This window comes from Falco cherrug, chromosome 7 (assembly GCF_023634085.1).
Source record: "Falco cherrug isolate bFalChe1 chromosome 7, bFalChe1.pri, whole genome shotgun sequence".
NCBI classification, from domain to species: domain Eukaryota; kingdom Metazoa; phylum Chordata; class Aves; order Falconiformes; family Falconidae; genus Falco; species Falco cherrug.
Genome location: NC_073703.1, coordinates 15,333,795 through 15,351,715, shown reverse-complemented (window position 1 = coordinate 15,351,715; position 17,921 = coordinate 15,333,795). Strand labels below are relative to the sequence as shown.

General features: G+C 37.7%; 1 protein-coding gene and 1 long non-coding RNA gene across 5 annotated transcripts in view; one reads left to right on the top strand and one right to left on the bottom strand.

The window, feature by feature from the left end:
- The window catches only part of SLC12A1 (solute carrier family 12 member 1), a 52,259-nt gene extending 38,845 nt beyond the window's left edge, over nucleotides 1-13,414 (top strand). For 2 of the 3 annotated variants that reach the window (XM_005431857.4, XM_055717342.1), the window contains 7 exons: nucleotides 1,791-1,934; nucleotides 3,863-3,994; nucleotides 4,241-4,352; nucleotides 6,748-6,834; nucleotides 9,053-9,188; nucleotides 11,455-11,522; nucleotides 12,558-13,414. In XM_005431857.4, coding sequence (XP_005431914.1) covers nucleotides 1,791-1,934; nucleotides 3,863-3,994; nucleotides 4,241-4,352; nucleotides 6,748-6,834; nucleotides 9,053-9,188; nucleotides 11,455-11,522; nucleotides 12,558-12,693 — 815 coding nt within the window. In that variant the 3' untranslated portion in view covers nucleotides 12,694-13,414. Of the gene's footprint in view, nucleotides 1-1,790; nucleotides 1,935-3,862; nucleotides 3,995-4,240; nucleotides 4,353-6,747; nucleotides 6,835-9,052; nucleotides 9,189-11,454; nucleotides 11,523-12,557 lie in introns of those variants that run through there. The other variant, XM_027807416.2, reaches the window with a different exon arrangement.
- The window catches only part of LOC114016363 (uncharacterized), a 47,340-nt gene that overhangs the window by 29,048 nt on the left and 371 nt on the right, over nucleotides 1-17,921 (bottom strand). The window contains exons 1-2 of one of the 2 annotated variants that reach the window (XR_003560795.2): nucleotides 5,331-5,790; nucleotides 4,484-4,655 (exon numbers count right to left, since the gene is read on the bottom strand). This is a non-coding gene — a long non-coding RNA (uncharacterized LOC114016363). Of the gene's footprint in view, nucleotides 1-4,483; nucleotides 4,656-5,330; nucleotides 5,791-17,921 lie in introns of those variants that run through there. The other variant, XR_008733359.1, reaches the window with a different exon arrangement.

Here is a 17,921-nt window from a genome sequence, read left to right as displayed (position 1 = left end):
TTTGTCCACTGGAGCAGACAGATCTAGCCCAAACCTGGACATTACTTCAAGTGTCCCTTGTCCTGCCCACCAGATAAGTGTTTTGTGTCATAAATGAATTACACGGAATCTATAGACAAGCAATATAGGCAGGCCAAGAAGAACGGTGACTCTTTGCTGCCGCCTGCTGGAAATCTGCCTCCGGCTTCTCCCCGGGCTCCCAGACACACACAGACAGCGGTCGGAACTGCTGGGGAGACAGGCTGAAAGGACCGAAGTACCTTAGCTAATTAAAAATCAATTAACTCCCCATTAAAGAGCACGGATTCTAGGATGAGGCAACCCTCAAAAGCAAATCACCTCTCCGAATTAAAAGGCGCCAGAGACTCCTTTCAGAAACAAGGGTAGATGAATATTCACCCAGCAGACTGGCAGCTTGAGGTGCATGGAGAGCTACACGGCAGAACTACAGGGATTTACGAAAAAATTCCAAACTAATCATGTTTCTGCCACCTCGTTGATACCTGAAAGAGATCTGCCTGTGTCTTGCTTGATGTAAGGATGTAAGTTAGAAACTGGCTGCTCAGAAGATACAGTCATTAAAACACCAGTGAAATTACAGTAAATACCAACTTAGCATTCTTGCAAACTAGCAAGTGTTCTCCAAGCATTAAGAACCAAGGAATGAGAAAAAAAATTAGGAACACTGCAAAGGGGAACCTTCAAATACGCAGAAATGTTTTGATGCAGATATAAAATCCCAGTAGCAGAAAAAAAAAGATAATTGTATTCTATTATACTTGCTACAGCATTCTGTTAATAGAGAAACAGAAATTTTAAGGTTTGAGTAACCATTAAGTTAGTGACTATCATAATGTCTAATAATATGAAGCACATGGCTGCCATGGATTCTAAAGTAAAAGAAATTATATTCTTTTCTATTGACATTTGAAAGTGCCAGAAGTAATAACATCTAGCTGGTGAGGGTTTGGGTTGTAGTGTTTGTTGGTGGTTTTGTGGTGTTTGTTTTTTTTTTTTAAACACTATCTTAAATGAATTTACCTCACTCTTGGTTAATGTATTACTCAAAAGTTTTCCTTATGAAAAAAGCTTTCCGCAGGCAAACACCTGGATTATATTAATTAGCGCCTCACCATAACACATGGTACCTTTTCCTTAGCAAAATTCTAATATAGCAAAGATGAAATTGTTCTTTTCTATTACTGAATTTACAGAATTGTTAGCTAAATCTTACATTTTTGCAGCAAATGCTGAAAAAAATTAAAACATTAAAAATATTTCAGCACAGAAACTGATTGCGTATTCAGGATCCTTACATATTTCTGAGAATCTCAAAGTCCAAAGCCATGTGACCTTGTTACCTCAGCTTTGTCACTTCAGGAAAACAGCTTCCCTAATATGTTTTCAAACTCTTGGGGGGGGGGGGGGGGGGAAATAATCACAAAACAAATCCACCAACATAACTCAATAAATAGTATCTCATGTAACTATAAAATACAGTAATAGTGAATTTGGTCTGAAGAGGAAGTCTGAGACAAGCCAAATAGCACCTGAGTACACACCACTGCTGTAGGCATGGGCACCCTAAGGTAGGGCTCCCACAGATGACTTCAGCTTCCTCCTCAGCAGTTTGCAAGGAAAAAGCATTTTAAAATGATTTTTTCTCCCAGCATCTTTAAGTTGTGCACAAAGTACCGCAACAGCAATTAAATCACCATTACTTCAATAAGTGATTTAACTTAAAACAGAAAGTGATGTGTTACCATTTCCATTACTTTTCCCATATACAGAGGAATTAGAGAAGCTGGAGCAGGAGAGATTGGCGCTGGAAGCTACCATTAAAGAAAATGATTTTGAGGAAGGAAAAAGTGGCATCTGTGGATTCTTCAGAAAAGCCAGCACATTCCATATCCCAAAACATGAAACAAAAAAGGGTAAGTTCCAAAATGACAGCTTCTCCCCAACACTTCAGTGCATCACATTTTCACCAATATGCAAACTGGATTTTGACTCCAAGGCAAAAACTCCTGAGCCACACAGAAGCCCCGAGAACGAGACCTACCCTGTGCAAACCTGTCTTGGTGGCCACAACCCCGCAATGCAGAACACAGTAAGCGTCCTCTGTTGGTAGGGGACACTGTGTGGCGTACAACACAGCTGATTCCCTCCCCCTCCCATCTGCTAGATGAGCTTCTCAGAATTCAACATAAGCTATTTGTCGCAAATAACACATGGTTATTAAAGTCTGAGGAATACAGAACAATTTGTGTTTTTTTTTAATATCGTGCTTTCAGTTTTTAAACAGAGGCCTTTCTTTTTTTCTTCTTCTTTAAAGAAAACAAACATATGCACAATATTCAGGGAACAAGTAATCTCACTTTACTCAACATACAACACAAACCCAGTACCTGGCTGAAAACCAGGTAAAAATAGCACTACTGCTCTACATTCTAAACAATTTCATAAAAATGCGCAAATGAAGGTGGTAAAAGTACTGAATGTCATATATAGCATGCTGTCAAATAACTAATTAACACATAACTTAAGCGTAATTTTGATTTCATCACCTATACATTTCAGACAGTAAAATAACACAGAAATACAGACGGAATTAAAGGTCTCATTTCACAATTGGTAGGCTGTAATGATAATGACCCACCCGAAGCCACGCTCGCACACAGACAAGTGTTTTCAGAATTTTCACCTGCGGATACTATTATATCTGGCTGTGCATACAACTCCCACAGGTATCAAGATCTACAGACTGAAAACATAACATGTCATTATTCTTTACTTGGCCGACTTCAATTCATTTTGCAGGCTTCAGAAGAATGTATTTTTATAATACCAGAAGAATGTGCACCCCTGTCTCAAGTACCCTTTTCAATTTAGTTCAGAAAGGCTTAAAAGAAATAAATATTACACACTTTGGCTCAATATATGAGATAGATTATGTTAACAAATATTCTGGCCTCTCTGTTTTGCTTATACATTCATCCTTCCCCAGCGTTGCTGCATCTTGCAGCATAGATACTAGAATCGTAGAGGAACGCTGTGTAACTGCTTTAGAACTGTCCTGTCCACACTCTAGAAATACAGGAAAACCAAACAAGGCATTTCCAGAACACGGCAGATCAGAGACAAACCTCTGAAAGAAGCCTGTCTACTCCAGTTAAAATACTGCTCTGACACAATCTCTTTGAAATCATTGAAAGAGAAGCAGCAATAAAGACACAGGCTTCAAAAGATGGAATGAGAGAAGATAGTTAGTATATAGACAAGACTGTACTCTTTAAAGTCAGACAAGAAAATAGCAAGAATCAAAGTTTATTTTCAATTAACAATGACCCTCTCAAGCATAGGGAAGCTGACATATATGCTTATGTTTTCTGCCTTCCAGCCTTAGCCTCACCTGTGCACTCACCATAGCCCATTAGCTCTTTGTCCACTATTATTGTGCATTTCAGGGAGCTTTGTATTTTACAACAGAGAGCTGACCTTGTAAGTCATGCAAAATAATGCCATTTACTTCTAAAACAAATCCGGTATTTCCCAATTGCCTTTTAAGGCTCCAGTGAATGTTAAGTTAGTTAAAGAGATCCAGAAAACAAGTAATCAGACAACCTTTTTCAAGATCTTCTCATCTAGTGACAATGTATTACACAAGCTTTGGTTTCTGTGCATATCAGTATACTAAAAGTCCGTAGCATATCTGCACTGTAAATTTTTTCCAGATTTAAAGTATAGAAATTATGTCTGAAACCATTCATTTTCCTGAAGCTTTCTCTCCACCTGGCTCCCTAAAGCTATTTGTTGCCTCACTTGTCAGAAATCCTTCCACATTTTTTCTTTCTCATTACAGAGACTACCATTAACACAATACAGTCAATGCATGTGGGTGAATTCAATCAGAAGCTGCTAGAAGCCAGCACCCAATTTAAAAAGAAGCAAGGAAAAGGTACAATTGACATTTGGTGGCTGTTCGATGATGGAGGTAAGGAATTTGAGTAAGAACCACAGGGAGAGAGATTTCTGTGTTACCAAATATAAAAACAGACTTGGGAACTTGTACAAAACTGTTTTCTTTAAGAATTTTAAGTATTTAAGAAAATAGTCAATTTTCTGTCTGTCTTAAATGTTTAAAGATTAACTTATGTCCAACACTGTCAAAGTAAAGGATGGAATTTTTACCACACAATGCACTAATTTGCTATTCCTGCAATTTTGTACGTTCTTTCAGGTCTAACAATCCTAATTCCTTACATTCTAACTATCAGGAAGAAGTGGAAGAATTGCAAATTAAGGATCTTCACTGGAGGAAAAGTCAATAGGATTGAAGAAGAAAAACTAGGGTAAATATATTTGTCTCACTGTTTAAAGAGTTCGAATTGATGCTGAATATAATACATAGCAGGAAGCTGGGGATTTCTCAGCACAACTGGCTTGTTGTACTGTAGGCAGCATGAAAAAAAATGTTACGTACTTGATAGGTGTTGAGCTTATGGCATAGCCCTCATGGCTCAGCATAAATGGTGATTACCAAAGGAAACTCGCATCCATCCACTCACATCCCAAATCAGTCTGTAATTCTGTGATCCAGCAGTTTTTCCCATTAATAGCTCATATTCCCTTCTCCAAGAAGAACAGTCTGCACTCTGTAATGAGAATATAATTAGTTTTATGGGATTTACATGAGATTGTCCAGTTAATAGTAAGTGAAATTGCGTATGAAGCTCCTCATATGCAAATACCACAGGCAGCTCACATAAATGTGATTAAGCATGGTAAAATGTAAAGAAGTTAAAGAGCAAGTTAATCAACTTTAAGACCAAGTTAATTTAACTTAGCTTTTTAAAAAGTCTAGATTTCATAATCATCATTCACCTTCAAGCAAATGAAAGGTACTAATATAAGCTTATTTCCATCATCACTGTGTATAGGACCTTTCCTTTCAAAGCATTTTACACACTAAAGGCACAGCCATTTATTTCACCACTGGATGAAGCAGATCAATTTGGGATGGAAGTCAGCAACAGCAGCACCATGTAGTGAATTAAAAACAACATATCCAACCAAAACTCCAGAGGAAAACAGGCGAGATGGATGCAAGGACAGGAGTCAGAATTTAACTAGCATCACTAGTAAATTACAACACAGTGCCTCGGAAAGAGAGCAGGGATGCTCCCTTAAGCTTTTGCTTTCACATAGAGCAAATTTTATTCCACTGTGTTTCTGTCAGTGGTAAGGATTACCCCAAAGTTAACATACTTCTGTAGAAGAGATTCACAAGTGTTTGTACAAACTATTCATATCATCGGGTAAAGCCTTACAGTTGCTCAAGGATCCACAAGCAAGTGTTCTCTGCTCCCTGTCCAGAGTTCACCCAAGCTTTGCTGTCCAGGACCGCAACTGGATCTTGGATCTAGGCACTCAAGTCACCAAATTTCATCGAGAGGAAGTAGGAGGTTTTGACATCAAACAGTATTTGTCAAAACATGGCAGATCTTCACAGAGACAATTCTGGCACCTGTATACACTGCTTGTCCTACAAAAGCCAGCGTAAACAGCATGTTCAGTACAGCAGACAAACTAGGTCATTGCCAACAAGAAAACAATACGTGTATGTATTCCTACCTAAACACTAGCTTTCCTCAATAGCACATTCTACCCACCATGCACAGAAGCCTTCAAACAGACAAATCTGGAGGCTGGATGGCTATTCTATTCCCTAGGTAGATCTGATACAACAAAATCAAAGTACAATTTTATCCATTGTATTTCCAATTCTGAAATTAAATTTATCTAGACTTTTGCTAACATGTAATTCCCCAAATATTAAAATCTTTCCACAAAAGTTGAGACTTTGCTCTCTTTGGTGTTCACAACAAGGATTGCCCTAAAGGACATGAAGACTTATATAAGCAGTATGTTGTTATATAAAAAAGAATAAGTAAATTCTCAGGTTATAAGCAAATATGTATTTCTATCATGGTTTGCTCCTAGGAACTTTCTGACCTTTTCAAATTCCAAAGCTTACATGAAAAAAAAAAAAAGGGGGTAGGGGTAGAATTTCCCAACCATGCTTCAGCCAAAGGCAAAACTGACATAACTGAACTTCTCTAACCTCAGCACACACACACACACAAAGCTATAAACCATTCATCCTGCCAACTGGGGCAGAAAAGCAATGTATTTTCTTTTATTAAAACACATAAAGACAACATGTGAGTAGATCAATATAAATTCAGAAGCGAGAAAGATTCTTTAAGTATTGCACAACAACCTTCCAGACCAAATTTTCACCAACACATACACTACCAGTGTTGTATATACTACATGCATAGAATTCTGATAATAGTAGAAGCCTTCCCTAAATACTGGATAATTCTGTCCTACTGTATTTTGAATAGTTATATTTATAACTGTTATTATATTTATAATTCAAGCCTTTGCAAATACTTAAAGTACCGTTTTTTCACCAAAATGTACATACCCTTCCTTCTCTCTGCTATCCATTTCCATTTTTTGTGATTTTCATTGATCATCAGTTAAATGAATTATACTACAGCAACCACATCAATCCAGTTCTGTAATTGGAAACTGAAACACTAAAGCATTTAAAGTAATTTGTCATATAGTTAAAGATAATGAGACAACTGCATTTGATATCTTAACTCATTTATGAGTGTTCTTTGATGCAAGGCACTCGGAAATACAGTGATAAAATGTTCTTTCTTTTGTTTTCAGGATGGCTTCACTTCTAAGCAAATTCAGAATAAAATTCGCTGATATTAATATAATTTGTGATATCAATATAAAGCCCAGCAAAGAAAGGTAAGAAACATCACCAAAATCCATTATTTAGCAGCCAGCCTTTATCAGGAGCTTGTTTCTTTTATATTGAGCATTAAAAAAACAAAACACAAAGAATAGCACTGTCACTTTATTACAATCATTTTCTAAGTATCTAGAGCTAGAAAAAGAAAATAATTTTTTAACAATCACAACTCAAAGGGTCAAAAATATAGGCAGCCTTTTTCTTTATGTTGTAATGATAAGACCTAATTTTAGTAAAGACTAATTAGACACCATACTTATGAGCCGCTAAATTTAACAGGCATTTTATGATGGCTTTTCATATCTAGTTATGTTGCAATAGACTTCCCTTCATCATATCATTCAGCGAGTCACATTTCTTTTGTAAACTCACCACCTCTGCCAACTCAGCCTTCTGGGTTTTACCATGAATTCACAAACTTAACATTTTTCTGGCCAAATGTAAGCACACTTTTCCTTTCCCACAAGGACAATATTATAACACTCCCCTATCACTCAAATATCATGAAGCTTCGATGCTTTTAAAAACTAACTTATCTACAGAATTAATGCTCTTAGGCAGAAGCTAGGAAGCTGGTGCTCAGGAAGTTCCATCTCCCAATGTATTATCTAAAAAAAAAATATAAAATCTTCAAGTTCTTGCTTTCTAAAACATATCTCTATAGGAATCACTTTTGTTTTCTGCTTTACGTAGACAAAAGTATATAGCAGGTTTCTCAGAGAATAACAGAATCCTAACCCAATTCACCATATTGCTCTTGGTCTTAAAGATCCTCTGAAAATGTTCTCACTTTGCTACGCTCTTTTCCATTCCATCCCTTAATACCCTCTTGAGAGGTCCATAGCTACTTCATAGTCAAAGGGCTCCTCCTCTCCACCCAAAGCCTTTCCCCTGAGTTCAAATGCAATCTCAGGTTAGTCTATTAATCCTTCTGAGTCCTGTTTCTACACACACACACCCCTTTGCAAAAACAATATCAGATTCACTAGTTTTTCTACAGTGTACTGGAGATTTTGACTTAGGAAATCCAATTAAAGAATATAAAGATTTTTTTACTTGATACCTAAAGTCACTTATTAGTGCCCTCTTGATCTCTCAGTTAATATTTTTTAATTATATGAAGAACCATTCAGAATAATTCTCTTTTTTCCAGCACTATTCAGTGATTCACAGAGAATTCATGTCTGACGTTAACATAAAACCCAAACACATTTGCTGCATCAGCACTGTCTGAACAGACAAGTGAATATTACACCAGACACTTGCTAGACCACTGTATCTCTCTCCCAGCTGGCATCCCATTTATTCCACTAATAATAAGAGGATTATCACTATTTTACATACTGAAACAGACACTAAGGATGTTGACAAACTCTAGCAACTTAGCAACAGCAGCATTAGATGCTGTACATCACAGCTTTTAACCCATCTCTGAATTCCTTGCCATACAGCAAAGTCCTGTTTCACATTAGTGATACCTGCCAGCACAAAATGCTCATAGAAATACACTTACATTCATATAAAAAAAATCCCTGAGGTCTCTGTCAGATGATTGAAACTTTGAACAAGGGGGCAAGCAGGAAAGTACAAAGGGATAATAATCTTCTCTAGATGATGACAGTCAAAAGCTTCAAGAAACAAACAAGTTTAAAGAGAAAAAACTGTGGAAACGTTGGGAAATATACACAAAGCTGAGCCCCCATATAGCAAAACACCTACAGCACTTCCTTCAGCCCCTTGCCACAGGATATTTAGATCATCTGTTTCTCCATTTCATTAAAATTGTAACAATAAAACTGTATCAGTCAAGTGATTGCTCCAACTAATGCTAAAACAATAATAAAAGCTCAGTATTTACAAGGAGACCCATATGCATTGTTAACATTAATAACCAATATACCAGTCTGGAGTTGCTCCAGAACTCGTTCCAGTACTTTTACTAGAACTAGGAAAATGCAGAAAATTCTCTGCAACTCTAATAGGCCAAATGCAGTGTTTAATTATCCTCAAACAACCTTTTAATTATCCTCAAATAACCCCAACATATTGAAGTGGCACAGCTATAACTTGGGGCACAATGTAGCAAAAAACAGTTAAAAGATTTTGCATGTTTTTCAGCTACAATTAGTGAGGCCTGCCATACAACAGTGTCTGTGAAATAAATTAGTGAGTTCAGACCCCCCAGCAAGGCCTCCTTTGTAATTCCTGTTTCAGCTGGAAATTCTTTGAAGAGATGATTGAACCATACCGCCTCCATGAAAGCTGCAAAGATATAACAACTGCTGAGAAATTAAAACGAGAGACTCCATGGAAAATTACAGATGCAGAGCTGGAAGCGTACAAGGAGAAGGTAAAGGCTTGCCTACCTTTTTACACCTTTTTTCTTATACTCCAGATGTTTGAAGCAATTAGTAAGAAAATGTGAAATACCAGATACAGAATTAGAAACATGACATGTACAAACCTGTATTTTATATTTACAAATTGGATTTATATTGTAAACAACTGCAGAGGTGTGTTATGATTGCATTATTCAGCACCCTGTAAAACCTTGGCATGTTTACACAGGATTTTCCAGGCTGATGAGCTCTGCCCACACCGGAGCCAGCCAAATGCAAACCACCTCTGAACCCGAAGCCGCACAGTACCGCACTGAGCCTGAGCGATTAAGATCTGCTGAGAGGGTTATTAAAGAGATCCGCTGTTTTAGAGCTTGAACCTCTTAAAGAGTGCAGATCCAAAAATTCACCACTTTGGGAAATTCAGAACTAAATCCAGACCCTGTAACTGGCTCCGGGAATTTTTGCAAAGGCAAGATTTAACACAGATTCTTACCTCAATAGCAGAGTGAAGACTAAACCTGCCTACAACACAGGAGCTCTCCTGCAGTTCAAACACACCCTAAGGCTGATGTTGGTTGATCCACTCTGTGAATTAGAGCCTGGGCTGCTTTTTAATTTTGTTGGAACATACCTTTTCAACAGTGAACTACCAGGCTTCATCAAGCCAGTGCTGAAAGGATATTGCAAACTCTTCCACTCTTAAGACACAAGTTCTCCTGTAACTCACAGAGAATTAATCTAGCAATTTTATTTATTGTTCCTGTCGGACTAACCTGAGTGCACTGAGAGTTTAGTTATCTCCACTTTATGGTGCTAGTAACTTCCTCAGCGGAACAAGGATTGTGCGTCTGAGCTCAGAGCCACTACAGGTCACAGCCTGACATATTAACATAAGCTGAAATCAATGGTGATTTAAGATAACACACTACACTGCCAACTGCAGGAGATGGGAAGCGGACTGACTGCTCACTGCATTACCCTTTTCATGGATTTGATAACCAGCATAAAGTTATAGTAGTCAGCTGTGGGCAGAAAACTTTTGAAGTACTCTCAGCATAAATCATCAAAACCTGGGAGTCAGAGCCCTTAGAATATCTCAGTATAAAAGACAACAGGAATATGATCCCAGATATTCACAGTGCGTACAGAACCAGTGAGGATACAACAGGAAAAAAAAAATATAATATCATTAGCTTGGTCTTAACTAGGTCACTAGCTACAGAACCAGGAAAAAAACCCTATAGCAGTCAGCAATACAAGAATGCCAAATCTCTCTATAAAATAAGAACAGCAACAAAGTTTAGTTTATGCACCTGGAAAGACATGCCCCTTATCTTCAGAAATAAGGCAGTTCTGGGAATTTTACTGAGGACATTAGAACACGTTTAAAATTCAAGAGAGAAAAATCTGGCAGCACAGATAAAGTGTGATGTTATAGGATGACTCTCATGAGATAACAACTAGCTAAATTATGAGGATTCTTACCTATATAACATGTGTAAAAGAAGGAAAATTTAAGGTCTGAGTGGAGAAAAAACAGCTTTTTACTTTCTCCAGGGAAAGAGAGAATAATTTATAAGACCAGTTAAGATACATCTGTCTCTCATGCTGCAATCTCCCTGTACACAAACCTGCCCTGGTCTCTTGTTCCATGTGACTTGTGTTAAGTTATAAAAACTTTGAGTGCCTGAGCCTGACCATAAAGTAATCTTGGCTGAATCTCAAAGTAACAGGCATTTATGCAATTTGTAAAAGTCTGTACAAATACACAACACATAAAGCAGCTAAACTCCAAACTTGTGGTATTTTCAGAGGTGAATTTCTGGCAAGGTGCTCATTTACACACTAACATTCAGCTGGCACGGCAGCTGGACACTGACAAAATAGATTAATTAATGTATTAACTGCCATCAAACTATAGCACAGAAGAGTCTCTGCACAGTTCCTATACTTCATAGCCAAAGAAATACTTAAAAACTATGAGCCAGCTCTGATACCGTGTCAGTACAAAAATAATCCCCATCCCCAGGAAATTTTACATGGTGGTGAACAACTCTGGCCCCCACTGATCTGTACTAATCAAGAAGCATGGCTTAGTTTCATATTTTGCCATCTCTACCACTCTGGACCACAAAGCAGCCCTGGCTTTCAATGCTGCCAAAGCAGCAGCAGAAAACATTGGCAGGGAATGGGAAGTGAAGTCCATAAGGAACCAGAACTGAGGATCACTGACTTAACTGATTTTTTTTCTTTTCCCCATTTTGTTTTGATCAGAGCTACCGCCAAGTCCGTCTGAATGAACTCTTACAAGAGCATTCAAGGGCAGCTAACCTCATTGTCCTGTGAGTTGCAAGATTTTGGTTATAACTTAGAGAATAATTAGATGTGTAAAGGGATTCTGGACTACAGCAACAGAAACACTTGTGTTAATTCATTGAGGGCAAAAATAATCCTTTAAGTACCTTTTGAAGGACTTGCATCTGGACTGATAGTTCTCTGGGAGTACACTGAATACAAATATTTCCTAGTAGTTCTCCAGTTTAAAACAAAGCTCGAATCATGAAAATGTGTCAAAAAGATAACCTTCATATCTGAACCTACGTGTTGGGTGTTACACCTGACAAAACCAGGTATTTTCTTTTCCTTTCTGCCCAACGCCCAACTACTAACAGTTCAAAGTTAGAAAAAGGATTCTTTTGGTTTGCACATAATAAATGGAGTTGTTAGCCAACATATACTTGGAACCATGTAAAACTGAATAAGGATGATGCAATTGCATAAAGAAAAAGAGGCACCAATAAAATTACAAACAAAAGAAGCAATTTTCAGAATCAAATTTTAGTTAGAGCCTTTTTTTTTTACACAGCTTCAACCAATTAGTTAGTATTTGTGATGCACAGATAAAGTTCTTTAGCTCTACTAATTCAGTCTCCAAACCCAAAGGTGGTCAGGTAACGTTTACCATAAGATGACCCATACTTTAAAATTCCCATCTCATGGTAATTACAGATCAGAAAATAAGCTGATGAACTGCAAAACTGTCCGTGCACTATATTTTCATCCTTTTTAAAAATCCTATTATGTGTGGGTTTTATGACCCAAAAAATGCTTCTTTACCAGTTTAGGGTTACAGTGACAAGCAGTCCATGTCTAGTACAACTAGCTATGTTAATGGCACTCACCAGGTGAGCAAGAGTTTGCAAGATTGCCTAATGGCAGCTTTGTGCTTTATTAACATTACATCAGGTAGTCTAATTATGAACATACAAAATTGTATATGAACAGCTGATGCTTTCTACTTAGTATTTAGTAAGACACACGTTATCAGGGCTACTCCTGTGTTCATAATGTTAATTTTATTTTCTCTCTCTAAACAGGAGCCTCCCAGTGGCAAGAAAAGGAGTAGTATCTGATTACCTGTATATGGCTTGGCTAGAAATTCTCTCCAAGAATCTTCCTCCAATCTTAATGGTCAGGGGCAACCACAAAAACGTACTGACTTTCTATTCTTAGAAAAACATCAGTGCCTAGAATATCTCTTCCTCTATTTAAACACCTACATTTTTAATGGCAGTGATTGCTTAAAGACACATTATCTAATACAGATCTAAAAGTTAACTAACTGATGGAAAATTTTTCAAAAATCCAAAGCAATACAGTGAAGAATTAGACAAACAAATGTAAATGGTGCCTGCTCGTGTCAGATTCCAGTACAGGCAAAAGAAGGAAAATCTACCTATCATATGAGACAACAAATATTTTTTGTTGTATTTTTTCAAAATATTTTGAACATACAAAAAAGAAGTTCCACTGATTTTATAAGGTATTGAAAATGCTTTTGATACTTATCATAGAAAGCCCAATTAACTGCTACAATGCAAAAAGCATTAAATCGATAAATAAATACTTCTTTCAAATTGCACTGCTGTAGTTGCTAATAGACACATAGGAGGATTACAATGAAATGCACCAACTTGGGAGAGAGAAAAAAACCTGTATGGTATACATCAGGTCAAAGTCAAATGGATATAACGCAAGTAGAATACCTGTGGTGCTTCTCAATTATAATATTGCCAAATTAAGACCTATGCCTACAGCAGAGGCTTTTACCTAAATTATTCTGTTGATCTATACTAATTCAAATGTTTCTAATTAACTGACAAACAAAAAAGTTACATATATATATATAAGGACTGTATATGACAAGACTTGATAATAAATTTTCAAGCTCTGACATGGAATGGAATGTATAATTTCAATAATTAAATGTGGTAAGTAAATTGCACAAAGAAATGAGTGAAATACTAAATATTCTGACAATATTTGCTATTAGGATTAACACAATCTGACATACTTTGGGATAGTATGTACAATGATTTATGTGATTTGAAAACAACAAAAACTCCATTACCTGAGTTGAATGCCTTTTGATTTATATAAATATTTCTCTTATTTTTTAGACTTTCTAAATAATAGTCATTATACACTAACTTAAAATAAAGGAAATCCATTAAGTCATGTAATTTTTCTATTTTCTATTCTGCAACACTGTAGTACTTTATAATTTCAGCTGTCAGTAAAAGCAGCTTCTCTTTTTGATGGGGAAAGCTATACCCTATGTGTAAGCATTGTTTAAATTAAAGATCATTAAGGGACACAGCTAATACAATTACTGTAGTCTGCAACTCCTTTGCAGAGATCAACTGAATGTTAAGACCCAGGAAAGCCAGGGGACCCTGAATTTCACTGAATGTTTATTTTAAAGCTGGCCTCAGCTTCCACCTTTGCTTGAATTACTAGATTTTAACTTGCAGAGGAACTCCATCTCCAAAAATGACAAATATTTGATAATCATATTTTTCCAAATTCAACAGCTGCAATTCAGAAGAACACAGTAATGTGGCCCAATAATCCATGTTCTATTTTCTCCATCTATTAAAGGCAGGATATGAAACACTGGTATTTTCTCATAATGTTCTTCCTTCGCTCCTTCTTACACATTTACAACCAGGTTGAAGGATCGTTTTTGCAGTTTAACAGCATATCACAGACGTACAAATTTCCTAGATATACTAGGCTTCCTGCACAGCTCTGAGCAAACCAAGACTCACATTGTGCACCTGAAGAACAGGGATACTGTTCTCATCTTTTGCAGTGATGTTAGCAATGATACAGAAGCTCATTACATGCTGTCAGGCCCTTACCCCTTTGTAGGGTTGCAATGGCCACCATCCTTTCCACCTCACTTCAAACACCAAACAGGTATAATCTACATGTGGTACACAGACAGTCAATGCAAAGAAAAAGAGCTTTTAGGAGGACTCCACCTAGGCTTTCTGCAAGTGTGCTTCTTCCCACAATCTGTGGAAGGACCTGGGATAATTACACACCTGCATTAAGCCCTTCTATTACGTACATGAGTGGGGATTGTTTCCCAAATATTCCAAAGTACTGTAATTCTCAATCTACAGGGAACATTCATCCAAACCGATCTGAGGACTATGCAGATCCAAAAAGAGAAGGAGCACAACATGAACAAGAACATGAGCACGAACATGAACAATGAAAGAACAATGGCACTTTCAGTACTATTTGCACTTCCCTCTCACAAACATGTCACTGTGGGCATTGCAACAATAAAACCCAAGAGGTACATTTCTAAATGAACAGGCATCAAAAACTAATGTGCACACATATCTGTAAAACTCCTTGCTCAGACTACAGTAATTAGAAGATGTATCAAACAATAATGTTATGGGATTCATAACGAGCAGCACAAACTCAAGATGCAACAATACTTAACTACCTGAAAGTGGTATTTCCACAAATTCACAAGTAATTTCAACAAAGCAGTTTCCTAGCAGCTTCTGTTTCTTGCTCTTCATCATAATTTCTCAAGTGTATGCACAACCAATTTGGAGAGCATGCTAATTATCAACTATCTTAAACTGCAACTTTGATTGCAAAATTTTGTGAGTCCACCTCCCTCCCTCCCCACTCTAAGATGCTTCCTTTTAATATAAATTATGCATAAAACTGCTGAATTTTAATCACTGTGTTAGTAACTGAATTCTAATTACAATTTTGACATCTCTAGAAAAAAATATGGCTCTAAAGCTGTCTAGCACATTTTGAGCTTATATCACACTACCAGCTCTGCAGGTTTATATAATCTGGGGTTGATTTGATCAGCCACAACAAAAGCAAGCATTGACAAGGTGACCAGGGACATTAAAGTGTGAAAATACCATTGCTATGAAGCAAGAACAAAGAATATAGAGTCTTCTTCAGAAGTCTAAGCATCCTGCACAGCTAAGCTTGTGCCTAAGGGCCTGTTAAAATGATCCACTACTGCTCCTCTCATCAGTGACTCTTACCTTTCCCTCCTAACGCTAGTGGAGCTCCAACAGGTATCACAGAAGGCATTTCATCATAGTTCAGAGAATACATTTTCCTCAAATCTTTTTTACAACTACTGGCAAGTTGCCCAGCTTGATCACGTACCCCTAGGCATGTTTAGGACTGGTGGTAGGTATCCCCACCTAGGGCTCCAAAGCAGTACTCTTCCAAAGTGCCTTTCGCTAGATTTTCAGTCCCCAACAGATTAGTTTGGGGGGTGGTGGGGGGGGTGTATTTGTTAATTTTATTGTTAAATCAGCAAGCCAATAGTGCAAGTAGAAAAGCTACCTAACCAAAAAAGGTATCACTTTCTTCAGATAAACAGCTGCAACTGCTCTTTGCACCACGTGGCTTGAGCCTGCCACCACCATACTTCACACCCCAAAGGAGTTCTCCACTTAATCATCATAATCAAAGCACAAAGCTCCAGCCATGTGCATAGTAAATTTCCATAGACTTAAACCTCTGCAATTTTCATTACAACTTGGAAAAGTCCTTTCAAAAGCCTTGCTGGCTAGGCAAAATATGACTGGCTGCCCTTCATTCTCAGAAAGTCTGGACATTCCTCGTATTTTCCCTCTTTTTGTACAATTCTATATGGTATTTAAAGATATTCTTTAAAGCAAAAGAAGTTGCAGCAACTGACAAGTAGTTTATAAGTAACAGACATGGCAACAGGTAACATGAATTTGCACTGAAGTTGTAGATACGGGGCAAACAGCTACAGAGTTTTAGCTATTACTGCCTCATTTAACTCCCGTAGCTGTTTGTCACCTCCCCTCTGGCAGAGGCCCTTCGCTTACCAGCAAAGCTGGGAGAACAGAATTTGAGAATCTGAGTAACCCTCAAGACTCTTCAGGCTGCTGTTCAGTGGCCCCCCCTCAAGATGCTGCCTCAGGTGCTTTGACTGTCACCTGACTTCAATGAAAGGACTGAGGATGACTCCAAGATCCTGCTTTCTCTCCTCTGCCACCTAATTGTAACTTCTGTCAGAAGGGCAATGAACCCATAAAGCACTGCAGCTGTTTTACCAAATGACTCAGTCCTCATATTACAGGTGGGGAAAATCAAGGGTTTGTAACAGTGCAGTTCAGCATACATCAGACCGCTATTTAAACATCTATTCATTCTGGTACCTGGTTGGTATGGCCCCTTGGCAGCTATGTAGCCTATCAAGACTGTGGCCAGTGCTGCTGAGGGAACATCTTGCACTGGCCTTGACTCTGCTAGGAAAAATGGAAAATATAGCTGTGCCAGTGCAACAACCAACAAACACCAAAAGTTTTAGCTCACGTTCTCCACAAATAGCCAAAGCAATAGCCTACAGTCATGCCATTGCTGGAATTTCATTAGAAGAAATTCAGTTTCAAACAAAATAAAGCACTAAGGTTGTGCTGGAGTAGCGCAAAAAGCAATAGCAAAATTCCACAGCCCCCATACCATACAGCAAAACACACAATCAAAAAATAGACCTGCAAACACCCTCACAGCTGCCTTTTAAATTACAAACCTTAACCACTGTGAGAGAGACAGCTGTTCTAAGCAAAACTGGGGTGGGGAATTTCTCTTTAAAAGCCACAGTTTTCCTCTAACTAGAATGCTCATTACAACACCAAAGCTTCAGTGGGGAGAACTGTATGGCTTAGTATGCCTGAAAGAAGCTGTTTCTTTCTGTGTACAACAAAGCAGCCTTCGCTCCTGATCTCAATCTAGGTAAAAGGCACATAATTTCAAGTTTATCTCGCTATTGTTTTTCAAAGTCAGGAGGAAATGCCCAGTGGAAAGCAGCACTAATCAGCAATGAAGAATGCAGGAATGTTGACCATCTACAGAGCTAACAGCACATTCCCAGGACCAAGGCAAACTTGCGCAGACTTCAAGCATAGTTTGTTTGGTTTGGTTTGTTTCCTTGTAAAGATGGGGGAGGGGAAGATGTGTCACTTGGCAGAGACCTTTCTACTTGATAATGTTTTGGATGAGTCCTCCGATCCATTACATGAACTTTCAAGCTACCTTAGCTTAGAATCCAGTCTGCCTCACTGAGCCCAGCCATTCATAAAATTAGTCCTTTATTCTACACTATAATGCAACCTCTATAAAGTTCTGATTGTATAAATAAACATTTATAAAGAGATACTTATTTGATACAACTTCAATTCTTACAAATTTCAATTTGTGGATGGCTTACATCAGAAGTCATAAAATATTCGATGTAGTTTTTAGCATAGATTTATGATGCATGCACATTCTCATTCAAACAGTGCATGCTACCAAGATGGTAAAGTGCTGAACAGCAATAAAGAACCCCCAAACTAGGGCATTCTGCAAAATACTTTTCACAT